Consider the following 14265-nt stretch of genomic DNA (forward strand, 5'->3'; position numbering starts at 1 on the left):
TCTATGAGGACCTCTATCTGGCAAAGCTTTGATTACAGGTAATTCAGCACTCCAAGGTCTCATCGAATGCATATTCAGTGAAAAATTCATTGTTAGTATATTTATGTTGCAATAAGTAATAAATGGCTCCATAATAAATCCTTTAAGTGAACAAGCTCTATAAAACAGTTACATAATGGTCAATGGTGTATATATACATAGAAGAATCTACATAAAAATATTGGTAAAATTCAACTGTTTTTGTTTATTTCTACTTTACCAAGAGCTGAGTAGGTAATTTGTTTCTGTGTTTTACAAAGGAGTTATCACTGACGTTAAAATCACCTTAAAAATTATTTTAGTGGTCTTTCCCATCTAGCACTTTGAAACCTACGTGGAAATTAGTCATGCAATTTAGAATTCTATTTCCCTCTCCTTGTTGGGCTGGTAAAGTATTCCAACCTGTGACAATAAAAATATCAAATTTGAAAAAAAATAATACCAAAACAATAAGAATCCTTTATTGAGCTTGGTTTGCTCCTTACTGAGAATTCTGCATCTAGGCTTATATTTGCAGTCACCAACTTAACCCTTTATGTACATTAAAAAAAACCAGAATCAGATACATGCATACACACAAGTAAACTATTAAAAATTAGAACCACAAAATATTTTAAAGTTTACTTTAAAAGATTAAAATATCTCCTGAATTGTTCAACAGATCAAGGAAATATCACATTGGTTTATTTTGTGTGGTTGGTTATATTTTATTTTCCAAGTAATACTGATTAAAAATATTTACACTCCTACTTTTAAATCCACAGTTTAGCACTCATATATATGGCTTTAAAAGATTTAGAACAAGATCTTTACATTAAGAATGGGGAAGAGGGGAAGGTTCCATTTCAAAACCAAAGCCTGATATATTATATACATATTTTCTCTGTACTTGCTTTTAAATACATTAATTTTAAATGATGCTTTTCTTTAATCTTTTTTCCATCTGGTGGTAAAATACTAGTGCAACTTTTTATCCAAATAAAATTTACCACAGATGCAGCCAAATTTCCCAATTGTAAATGGCCCTTTAAAAAAACTGCCACAGTATGAAATCAAACTTAAATGAAAAAGAATTGGTAGCTGACAATTATAAGCAAAAATATAAAGTACTATAGCATTATCTACATTGCTCTTTACCACACAAACCTTTAAAGAGCTAAAGAAGCTTTGTAGAAGTTTAGTCAGTTTTGAAAAAGGCACATGGGTGTGGGTTTTATTATTATTATTATTATTATTATTATTTTTGCATTCTGAAACTTTTAACACCATTTCTCTGTCCCTGCCGCAGAGCTGGCCTCACTGAACATTGGGGTGGGAAGAAAAAAAAAGCCAAAAGCTAAAATTTACCGCACAGTAACAAATGTGTTTTGTTCATGCAGACCTGTGTTTTCTACATATTCTAACATGCATTAGAATACATGAACATGTATATGTATTCTAATGATTTCACATGTGATTTTATAATATGCAAAATGTTTCAGGAAGGGCAATGACCTGGGAAATGGAAACTTTTATCACAATGAAAGTAGCTACATTCATACCAAACAGTACAATAAAGTTGCAATCCATTTAAGTTTCCACTAATCAACCTTTCAGAACTACCCCATTTCTGGGAAAATTCTCTCCTCTGTGGCATTAAGTGGGTGGGGGGAGGGGGGGAACAGAAAAATTCAGTTCTGGATAATATGAGCGGTTCAGCAGTATAGGAAATAGTCTAGCTTTGGTCCACCTGTCTGTTTTCCTAAGGACAGTCACACTGCCCTTAGTTCAAAAACCCAAAGTGTAAATTAAAAAAATATTCATTTGGTATTTCATCCTAAAACTGGCACGGCTGTTCTGCCCTAGGTTTGTGTTTTTAACGTTTGTCCATCTACCACTGGCTCAGTCTTTAAATCTTCACCTTGTTCATGATCTTCCTCCTTCTGGGCCTCCGCAGCACCAGCTTGGCTCTGCTCACTCTCTCCTACTTCTCCCTGGTCCATGATTTCAGGGTCCCCTTGCGCTAGGTCAGCTTCTTCTAGAAGATCATCCTGTACTTCCATTTGCATCTGATTTACACGTTCAACATGTAGCTCTTCCACATGCACTTCTGTCCCTTCTTCCGTATGAATTCGACCCACTTCTAAATAACTAACTTGGACCTGTTCTGGTAGCTCCTCCACCTGTGTGCCTTGCACTTGATTGTCCTCTAAAAGATCTGCATGGACCTGTTCCACAGTGACTTGGGCTGAATCCACTTGGACCTGAAGGAGTGGCAATACATGTACCTTCCCCACTTGTTCTATAATAGTCATTGATGTCACAGGTTCAGTTTCCACTGTCTCTACAGAAAGAAGCTCTTCTGTCACTATTCGTTCTGAAATGTTGTGTATTTCCTTGAGATGCCTCCTTAGTTCATTTCCTTGCATAAACCACAAGTCACATAAGGTACAATGGTTGGGTTTATCTCCTGTGTGTATTACCAAGTGATCTTTGAACTGGTCCCAGCTGTTAAATACACTGTTACAGACCTGAAATTATGAAGCACATGACAAACTTTCAAAATATTGCACATTACTTTTAGAAGACTATGTCTTAAAATAAATTCTGATAGTAAGTTAGGAATATGATGAATTTACTGAAGAAGAATTAAGTTTAAAAATATTTTTTCTTGCTTGCATTACTGGAAACATTTTTCATATGTGCACAAAACATCTTTTAAAAAAATTTAGGGACAGCTAGGTGGCACAGTGGATAGAGCGCCGGCCCTGAGGTCAGGAGGACTGGAGTTCAAATGAGTTCAAATATGGCCTCACACCAAACATTTGACACTTACTAGCTGTGTGACCCTGGGCAAGTCACTTAAGCCCAATTGCCCCCCCCCAAAAAAGAAAAAATCAAAAGCTACCTTAATTCCCAATGAATATAAATTATGAGATAGGGGAGGAGGATTTTCTGTCTCACAGAGTTTTGAGGAAAATGATTTATACTATTATCATTAAATGCCCGAGTTCAATTTTTGACAAAAGACCAATATTGTAAACAACATAACTGCAAAATAAATCAGCAAGAAATATTCTGACCAGAGCAGCTAGGTGGCGCAGTGAATAGAGCACTGGCCCTGGAGTCAGAAGGATATGAGTTCAAATCCTGTGTCAGACACCTAACACTCACTAGCTGAGTGACCCTGGGGCAAATCACTTAACCCCAATTGCCTCACCAAAAAAAACCTAAACAAACAAATAAACAAAAAAACCAAATTATTCTGATTCATCATTTCTTAGTTAAAATAGGAAATCTATACAATTGGAAATATAATTTCGAAAAAAAATCACTCTAAGGAAACTATCTAGATGTGAAGAGAATTTTATGAGACCTCAACTATTTTAACTATTTTTTGAACTAACAAAAAGCCATATACCTCTGCTGATGGTATAAGACATAAAATTATTCCTAGTTGGATCCCCATTCTGAAAGTCACAAATATTGAATAAAGTATAGACTCCTTGGGCTAGCGTTCAAGACCCTTGATATTGTGCTAACCTACCTTTCCAGCTTTACTTTCTACATGTATTATAAGCGCTAAATTGGACTACTTGTTTCTCAAATATGCCTTTTACTGTCAGTGCTCATATCTCTTCCTCCATGAAGTATTTCCTGATCAACCCCTTCTTCCTTTGAACTTCTATGGTACTCCACACCATTCTATGGCACTAATTGTATACTATCTTTCATTATAATTATTCATATATTAAAACACTGGGATCTTTGAGGTCAGGGAACTATGCCATTTTTCATACTGGTAACTCTAGTGACTAGCACAAAATAGATACTTAGTATTAGTCAACTTGAATATTTCTTAAAAATAGTAGCGAAGATTAAAAAAAAAAAGTAGATCGTAAAGTTCCTGAGGAAACACCTGATAGATTTTCAAAGAATTTTTTTTAAATAAAAAAGCTCATGTGAACACCTAAGAGGAATTTGTTTTCTCTAAATTTGCTCCCAGATATGATTTCTATTGAGTCTTTACTAAAAGTTGAAAATTGGATAAGGGAAGGACCTTTTGATGGAAGGGGGAGGGAATAGGTCAACAGGGGGTATAGCAGCGTATTTAGATTTTTGGTAAAGGGAAAATAATGGAGGGATCCTTGGAGGGGGGAGGTAGGTTAAGTAACAGGAGAGTGGGTAGAAGTACAGTAAAGGAGTCAGAAGGGATAGGAAATAAGAGATACATACAAACATAAAAGCAAAAATCAGTAGTAGAATTTGTTAGGGAAACTATATGTCTATGTGTGAATGTATACATGTGATTTATATATCTATATCTATATCTATATATAAATATATCAGTGCTTAATTGTAACCTTCTCGGGGCAGGGAGAGGAAGGGGGAAAAAAAGAACAAAGTAAAACAGCAGAGAACAAAAGAAAACTTACAAGGAAGCAAAGACATTTTCAACACAACGTGTAGTATTCACTGAAATGGATTTTTGAAATGGAAATTTATTGCTATATATTTTGAATCCTCTCCTGTGCTCTGCTGTGCACATGACATGCTTTTTTCCCCCCTTTTATTATTTTGTATTTAAGTTTATAATGTTTTTCTTTTCTCTATGTATTTACATCTAAAATGAAAAAAAAAGTCAAAAATGTAAGGGAATTCATTAATTCATAACTGCTCTATATATTCAAGTACTAAAAAATACTGACACGTTTTTAGATATGACAGCAATTTTCTACTCAAAGAAATACAACATAGTAGTCATTCTTGATTTATGTGAGAAAATAGTTTTAAATTTTAGAGCTAGTTACAATGTTTTAAATTATTAAAAGCCTTTCTTTAAAGAACTTAATTACTGTTTCTCAGAAGAGATTCTTGGGGGCAGAGCCAAGATGGAGGGAAAGCAGTGACTGTCTTGAGCTCTCTCCCAAAGCCCTCCAAATGCCTAAAAAAAAGGCTCTAAACAAATTCTAAAGCAGCAGAACCCACAAAAAGACAGAGTGAAACAAATTTCCAGCCCAAGACATCCTGGATAGTTGATTGGAAAGGTATATCGCGCCAGGCGGGGAGAGAAGCGCAGTTTGGCATGGGCGCGCAGGCCACAGCGACCCTGGAGCAGGCCTCAGAGGACTGAATCACGGGCAGCTGTGGCGGTTTCCAGACTTCTCAAACCCTGAACGCCAAAGACAACTTAGAAGGTCAGTGGGAAAAGTCTGTGACTGTGGTGAGAGAAGAGCTAGGTCTCAGCCGCAAGTCTCGAGCGCGGCCCAGGGCCGTAGCTTTTTCCTGAGCTTTCCGCCCATAGACTGTGGGGGAATCCAGTGGCTGATCAGAGGGGGATTGCAAGGATCTCTTTGTCAGTGCTGAGGCAGGAATCTCTTGCTTTACCAGTGCTTGGATCTGGGTCACAGTTCGGAGGGGCGGTCCTGGGGTGAGGAGGAATGCTGGTGTGTTGCAGCTTGTTGTGGAGGTGGAGAGGAAACACCTCGCCCCTTATCATACCACATTGGAAGAACTGAAAATTTACAGGTCCCTAGAAGTACCTCTGAAAACAGCTGTACAAACCCCTGACACTTGGGACAGTATACTCTTCACATTGGAAGCAGACGCTTACCTTAACAAAGAGTTTAAAACTCAAGTAATTGGCCGGGATCATGAGTAAGCAGCACAAAAAGAGTCAGACTATATTATCTTACTTTGGTGACAAAGAAGATCAAAACATACAACCAGAAGAAGACAACAAAGCTGAAGCTCCTACATCTAAAGCCTCCAAGAAAAATATGAATCAGTCTCAGGCCTTGGAAGAGCTCAAAAGGGATTTTGAGAAGTAAGTAAGAGAAGTAGAGGAAAAACTGAGAGTGATGTAAGAAAATCATGAAAAACAAGTCAACAGCTTGCTAAAGGAGACCCAAAAAAGCCGAAGAAAATAACACCTTAAAAAATAGCCTAACCCAAATGGCAAAAGAGGTCCAAAAAGCCAATGAGGAGAAGAATGCCCTAAAAAGCAAAACTGGCCAAATGGAAAAGGAAGTCCAACAGATTACTGCAGAAAATACTTCCTTAAAAATTAGAATAGAGCAATTGGAAGCTAGTGACTTTATGAGAAATCAAGACACTGTAAAACAAATCCAAAAGAATGTAAAATTAGAAAGCAATGTGAAATATCTCATTGGAAAAACAACTGACCTGGAAAATAGATCCAGGAGAGAGAATTTAAAAATTATTGGACTATCTGAAAGCCATGATCAAAAAAAGAGCCTAGACATCATCTTTCAAGAAATTGTCAAGAAAAACTGTCCTGATATTTTAGAACCAGAGGGCAAAATAGAAATGGAAAGAATCCACCGATCTCTTCCTGAAAGAGATCCCCAAAGGAAAACTCCTAGGAATATTGTAGCCAAATTCCAGAGTTCCCAGGTCAAGGAGAAAATATTACAAGCAGCCAGAAAGAAACAATTCAAGTATTGTGGAAACACAATCAGGATAACACAAGATTTAGCTGCTTCTTCATTAAGGGACCACAGGGCATGGAATATAATACTCCGGAGAGCAAAAGAGATAGGATTACAACCAAGAATCACCTACCCAGCAAAACTGAGTATAATCCTGCAGAGGAAAAAATGGTCATTTAGTGAAATAGAGGACTTTCAAGCATTCTTGATGAAAAGACCAGAGCTGAATAGAAAATTTGATTTTCAAATACAAGACTCGAGTGGAACATGAAGAGGTAAACAGGAAAGAGAAAATCATAAGAGACTTATTAAGGTTGAACTGTTTACATTCCTGCAGGGAAAGATGATATTTGTAACTCATGAGACCTTTGTCAGTATTAGGGTAGTTGGAGGGGAAAAAATTATATGTACGTATATATAAATATAGATAGATAGAGGGCACAGGGTGAGTTGAAAATGAAGGGCTCATATCTGGAGAATAAAATTAAGGGGTGAGAGAGGAATATATTAGGAGAAGGAGAAAGGGACAGGTAGAACGGGGTAAATTATCCCACAAAATAAAAAAAAACAGAAAAGAAAAGGCTCTTACAGTGGAGGGGAAATGGGGAAGGTGAGAGGGAATGAGTGAATCTTATTCTCATAGGACTTGACTTAAGGAGGGAATAATACACACACTCAATTGGGTGTAGAAATCTGTCTTACCCTACAGGAAAATAGAGGGGGAAGGGGACAAGAGAGTAGGGGAATGATAGACAGGAGGACAGATTGGGAAAGGGAGTAATCAGAAGCAAATACTTCTGAGGAGGGACAGGGTCAAAAGAAAGAATAGAATAAATGGGGGGGTGGGATAGGATTAAGGGAAATAGAGTTAGTTTTTCACAGCATGTGTACTATGGAAGTGTTTTGCATAACTGCACATATACAACCTATATTTAGTTGCTTGCCTTATCAATGAGGGTGGGTGGGGAGGCAGAAGGGAGAAAACTGCAACCCAAAGTTTTAAAAACACATGTTTAAAAAAATGTTTTCACATGCAACTGGGAAATAAGAAATACAGGAAATGGGGTACAGAAATCCATCCTGCCCTACGGGAAAATTGAAAGGGAAGGGGATAAGAGAAGTGGGGGCAGAGACAGAAGGGAAGGCAGACTAGGGGACAGGGTATTTAGAATGCATGCTACCTTGGTGTGGGGGGAGGGGCGAGAAAGGGTGAAAATTTAGAACTCAAAATCTTGTGGAAGTAAATGTTGAAAACAAAAAAATAAATAAAAATCACCATAAAAAAAGGAAAAAAAAGAAAAAAAGAACTTAATTACGAAATAAAAATCAAAAGAGATTGTACTTATTCAGTGTCTGGCATAAAATTTCAATATTTATAATCAGCTCCTTCCTTTCCTTCCTGAATTTTTAAAGTAGTAACAAGTGTCAATTCTTGACTCATTTTTGGCGAAAAGAAGTGAAGTCTTGCTTTTAACCCAATCCCCTGGGCATTTTGTGTTTGTTTGTGTGCTTGCTCCAGAACTGAAATCTGTTACATTGTTAAAAAGAAATCAAGACACACATTAAGATGAAACAAAATGTCAGCTAACAAAATCCTTAAAATGTTCAAGTTTTCTATAAGGACTGACTTTGGCAAAAAGTTTTCAACAGTAGTTGGCACACAGTGATAACCTGGGAAAAAAAACGAGGAGGTACACAATTCAGAGAACTATTAATATAAATAGTCAAGAAAAGAAGCCAATCAGGCTGTTCTAAATAATAGCTCTCCTAATAATTTGCTATCTATTCTTAGCCAAGCTAGTCCCCATTTGCAGTTTTGTTTTTTCACTTCAAATGTACAGATTCAACCAACAGATCTATTGTAGTATTATACGCATCTATATCTATGTGTATATTAAGTGGCCCAACGATATTCTACAGCTAGCAAGAGAAAGTAATAGTGACATAGTTCCCTAGGCTAACAAGATTAAAATCCACAGAATACCTGGGACACATACAGATTCTAACAGTTGTAGGGAAATATTACAGTTATCAGAGGGCTAACTTAAATGGCTTAGGTGGACAAAATGAAGTAAATGAATTTTTCAATAAAAAATGCCACTCCAGAAGCTGTTATTATCTGGAATTACAGAACTTTTGTAATAGCTCTATAAATTTAGGGAATAAAAATCTTTGTGCCTGGGGTTGAGCTAATCTTTCCTCCACTTACCACCAACGGCCAAAATAGTGGCCTTGCTTTGTACTGAGTTCCAAACCTACCACCTTAATTAAACCTTTTCCTTGAGCTCTGACATCCTAGAAGCAAGAGGGGAAAAACACACACACACACACACAGAGTCTCACTTTCAAATATTTACAAGACAGACTCCCTGTGTAAAGAAAAAGGGAGGGAAAAAGCAAACCTCACATACCTGACATTCATAAAGCTTCTTTCTTCCTTTTTTAGCCCCCACACCAGATTGGCATGCAGTCAGATGACATTTGAGTGTGCTATTTCTAGCAAAACGTTCATGGCAATTTGGACATTCAAAAGGTTTTTCACCTATTAAAAAAGAAACAGAGAAATAGATGTATAAATTGAAGAAAACAGGAATAGCAATATCACTTCAAGGATTGATTTTGGCGTTCTTTGTAACTGGACTGTGAAAATGCACTGGAGTTTGGGGACATGGGAAATTCACTGTTCACGAATAAGTAGTTCTTACAGAATCTGAAAAAGGGAAAATATAGTATTATTCAGGACATGAAGTTTTTAAGAGTACTGCAATATCTGTTCACCCTTAGCTTGGATCCAGATTCCTTTAATGATCTAACTTTTTCTTAAGTAAAAATATCAACTAAATAAGCTCTGTTATATCTGTAATTCATTTGGAGGGAAGAATTACATGCATCACTAGAGTGTAATTTCTTTTTTTTTTTTTTTTAAGGCAATTGGGGTTAAGTGACTTGCCCAGGGTCACACAGTAAGTGTCAAGCGTTTGGTCTAAGGCCGGATTTGAACTAAGGTCCTCCTGACTTCAGGGCTGGTGCTCCATCCACTGCGCCACCTAGCTGCCCCTAGAGTGTAATTTCTACCAGGAGGTGGCTTCAATCCTGAAATCAGAGAATCACAGAATTTTAGAGCAAGAAACGATCTGAGATCATCTAGTCCAATGTCCTCACATTACAGATCAAATTATGGTTCAATTAGCATGGTAGTTTGTTAATGTTTATCCTTAACTATCATTTAAAGAGACAAGGACAGACACACACTTGGCTGTCACGCAGAAAAGGAATTAAACGTTTCTTGCTTCCTTCCTGAGGGAAAAACTAGGACAGCGAGACAGATTCCAGGTTCAGTGTAAGGTGAAAATTTCTAACTAGAGGTATGCGAAAAAAGAATGGGCTTTGGAATCAGTGAGTACATTCACTAGTAGTCTCCAACAGAAGCATCTTAGGGTCGTTGTAGAAGGTATTCTTGGGCACAAATGGATTTCACTAAGAAGTGATCCCCAAGATCCCATCCAACTCTGAGATTCCATAATGCAATATTTACAACAGTCTTCAAATACTGAATCTCACCAAAAAAAAAAAAAAAAAAGAGAGAGAGAGCAAGGAAAATTTCGGGAAAGTATTAAAAAGGAAACTTGAGTTCTAGATCTATTTAGCTGTAATTTTACTTTAGAGAAGTTACTTGATGTCTCTAAATCTCAACTTCATTTGTAAAATGGGAAAAATTCCTACTGTTTAACAAGCCTGCTGGGAGGATCAAAGAGAAAACATACATTAAAATGATATATATATATATTTTAGTTATTTGCATGAGTCATAAAGCAGTAGATAATTAAGCACTAAATTGTATATTACGGATTGTAAGCGCTTATCAAAATTCATTACAAATAAATGGGGACCTGAATATCATTATAAAATTTTCCCCACAGGTAAAAACCCAAAGTCTTTTCTATTTAAGGAAACACTGTATGAAACCACTACATAAAAACTATTCCACTGTATTCAATATGATAAAGAAAAAAAGCCAAAAGCTTCTTTAGAAACGGTTTCTAGACTGGTTTAACTTCAAATCCCTATGGTCAATATACAGCTGCAGACCTATCCAGCCGAGACCCCATTGTCCCAGATAAGCAATACCACAACTCTTCCATCACTGATGCCATGTCCCACAGTGAATTTTGTGAGGATGGGCTACAAAAGGGAGGTCAGAGAGGTCCTACAATTGAAGAGTTGAGTTGCTCAGGCCACCTGTGTTCCCTACACGCGTGCCTCGATACCACTCTGTTTGTGTCCACTCTTCTTTATGCTGATCCTGTGTATACTTTTAGGAGAGTATGGCCAGATTTTTTTTTTTAGGGGGGGGAAGGAATACTTTCTAACTATTCTTGTTGCTACACTGAGTTGCTGTCACTGCTCAGAAATATATATACATGTATAGATTTAAAATGCACGGGGGCAGCTAGGTGGGCGCAGTGGATACAGCACCAGCTCTGGATTCAGGAGGACCTGAGTTCAAATCCAGTCTCAGACATATAACACTTACTAGCTGTGTGACCCTGGGCAAGTCACTTAACCCCCACTGCCCAACCAAAAAAAACCCCCAAAAAACAAAAAATAAAATGCACTAAGATTTTTGGCACACTCCGCATACACTTTATGAAGTTTTGCATTTCAGAGCTAGGAGAAGACTAAGTGGCTTGCCACCACCTGGAAATGATGAGACAAACTGTAGTATATGAATGTAATGAAATATTATTATGCTGAAAACATGACCAATGAGGGATTCAGAGAAATTTGGGAAGACGTATATGAACAGAGTAATGGGCAAGAGAACAATTCATACTCAAGGGACACAACACAAAACAAAAGAACTGAAAGACGTCAGAACTCTGACCAATAAATAGTGACTAATCTCGACTCTGAAGACTGATGATGAAGAATGCCTCCTGCCTCTTGGCAGAGAAGTGATGAATTCAAGGAGCAGAAATGTTACATATTTTTTTCCAAATGTAGTCAATATGTTGATTTGTTTTGCTTGACTGTATTATTGTTACAAAGTACTGTACTACTCTTACAAAGGAGGGGCTTCAGTTAATGGGTATTGATAGAGATACCAAAAAAAAAAATTTAAGAAAAGAGAATCAACAAATGTTTTAAAATACATAGAAGAAAACAAAAATTGAGGACACAATCAGTATATGTTTTACTACATTGTTAAACTGAATATGCATGCTTAAATGATTTAAATTCTCTTTTAAGTAACTTTGTTGCTAAGAATTATACCTTACTGATTAAATATTTTAAAGTCAGAGTTAGAATTAAAAAGAATAATTATTAGGGGGCAGCTAGGTGGCACAGTGGATAGAGCACCGGCCCTGAGGTCAGCAAGACCCGAGTTCAAATCCGGCCTCAGACCAAACACTTGACACTTACTAGCTGTGTGACCCTGGTCAAGTCACTTAACTCCAATTGCCCCCCCCCCCAAAATATTGAACCATGCCCAAAGGGCTATAAAACTGTATACTCTTTGATCTAGCAATACCTCTACTAGGTTTGTATCCCAAAAAGATCATAAAAAAAGTGAAAAGGATCCACATGTACAAAAATATTTTTAGCAGCTCTTTTTGTAGTGGCCAAGAATTGGAAATTGAAGGGATGCCCATCAATTGGGGAATGGCCAAACAAGTTGGGGCGTATGAATGTAATGGAATACTATTGTTCCATAAGAAATGATGAGCAGGCAGATTTCATAAAAACCTGGGAAGACTTGCATGAACTGAGGCTGAATTAAGTGAACAGAACCAAGAGAACACTGTACATAGTTAACAGTATCATTGATGACCAACTTTGTTAGACTTAGTCTGAATGCAGATCAAAGCATACTATTCTCTCTCTCTTTTTTTTCCCTTTCTCATGGTTTTTCCCTTTGTTCTGATCTTTCTTTCACAACATGACTAATATGGAAATATGTTTTAAAAAAAATATTGATGCTGATTGACTTAAAAAAAGAAAAAAGAAAAAAAAAGAAATAACGAGCAGGCAGATTTCAGAAAAACCTAGAAAGACTTACATGAATTGATGCTGAGTGAAGTGACCAGAACCAGGAGAACACTCTACACAGTAACAGCAACACTGTTTAATGACTTTGTTCAACTTGGCTCTTCTCAGAAATGATCCAATGATCCAAGACAATTCTGTAAGACTAGTGATGGAAAATGCTAACCACATCCAGAGAAAGAACTGAATGCAGATTGAAGCATACTATTTTCACTTTTTTTTTCTCCTTTCTTATGGTTTTCCCCTTTGTTCTGATTCTTCTTTCACAACACAACTAATGTGGAAATATGTTTAACATGAATGTACATGCATAGCCTATATCAGACTACTTGCTGTCTTGGTGTGGGCAGAAATTTGGGACTCAAAATTTTACAAAAATGAAACACTGAAAACTATCTTTACACGGAATTGAAAAATACTACTAAGGAAAAAAAGAAAAAAATAATTGAATGCATTTAACAAAAGTTGACATCCATACAGCACTTGAAAGTTTACAGAGCTTTATGTACATGATCTCATTTACCCTTATAACAATTTAAGACTATACTACTGATATTATTATTCCCACTTTATAGATGAGGAAACTGAGATACATAGATGTTAAGCGACTTTTCCATTGTAAGTTCTGGAAGCAGGATTCAAACCTGGGTCTTTGACTCCAACTCCTTCCACCACACCACACTACCAATACATAATTCTCCATCATTTGCATACCATTAGACTTGGGTAAACAGCCAAACACAAGGCAATGTGCTCACCCAATGATACTTACTGCAATTAGAAACACTGTATTTGGGAACTGGAGATAATTGCTGTCTAGAGGAGTGCCTTTCCATTTAAAAACCTTATAGTAGCAAAAGTTATATTGGTTAAAGCAATTATTTAGCCGCAAGCAATGACAGCCTTCAGAGGCAAGCATGTAGTATTATGAAATAGTGTTTCTAGTTTTTTCCCCCATCTATACACTCATGGCCAGCTATATGGCCACCTTACATTTGTGGGGCACTTTTGTTTTATAAAACACTTTCATACCTGTGATTTTAAATGAGATCACATATGTAAAACATCACATAAATGAGACGTATGATTACTGTACTTAATTCTCATAACACCACATGAAGTAGGTAGGACAGGGATCATACCCATTTTATAGATGAGAAAATTGAGGAAGAGAGAGGTATGACCAAGGTCCTTCAATATAGGTGAAACTTGAATCCAGAGTCAACCTCGTCAATATATGAGGCTGTCTCTCCAGTTGCGCTGCTAATTCTGAGCTGGAGCAGGAATCAGAATTCTCAGCTTGGATTGCAGAAACTACAAAACATTAGCTCTGCTACTAATTTTGTTTTGCCCTTTAAAAAATAATTACTGAAATTTTAATTGTTTATAGATAACTATACTATTTCACTCTTTTAAAAATTATTAGAAAACAAGATAGCACCCAGACTAATTAATGGGCTTTTAGTACTAAGAGTTTTTATATATTTTATATATAAAAGTTTTTATATATTTCACTTTTTAAATTTTCATTTAAATATTCCTCCTACAATAATGTTTATTAAGGTCAAATATTTTCTTCTAAAAAATGCCCTCCCCAGTGGCTGCTCCAGCCATTCTGTTCAAAAGGCCATCTGACTGGCATTAAGCCAGGAGGAACCACCCAACAACTCTGTTGGGCTTGCCCAACTCGTACCCAGAGTCTTTAATTCCCTCCAGGGAAATTGTCTTTTCTCTATACTCCTTTTGT

The 14265-nt window shown here is 36.7% G+C and overlaps 1 protein-coding gene across 4 annotated transcripts in view; it reads right to left on the reverse strand.

The window, feature by feature from the left end:
• Nucleotides 1–475: 475 nt before the first annotated feature.
• ZNF131 (zinc finger protein 131) overlaps nucleotides 476–14265 on the reverse strand; it is a 40043-nt gene continuing 26253 nt past the window's right edge. For all 4 annotated transcript variants that reach the window (XM_027863648.1, XM_027863647.1, XM_027863649.1 and 1 more), the window contains 2 exons: nucleotides 8882–9012; nucleotides 476–2549 (listed from right to left, as the gene is read on the reverse strand). In XM_027863648.1, the coding sequence (XP_027719449.1) occupies nucleotides 1881–2549; nucleotides 8882–9012 (800 nt within the window). In that variant the 3' untranslated portion in view covers nucleotides 476–1880. The remainder of the gene's footprint in view (nucleotides 2550–8881; nucleotides 9013–14265) is intronic.

This window comes from Vombatus ursinus, unplaced genomic scaffold, assembly GCF_900497805.2.
Source record: "Vombatus ursinus unplaced genomic scaffold, bare-nosed wombat genome assembly UNPS02014772.1, whole genome shotgun sequence".
NCBI classification, from domain to species: domain Eukaryota; kingdom Metazoa; phylum Chordata; class Mammalia; order Diprotodontia; family Vombatidae; genus Vombatus; species Vombatus ursinus.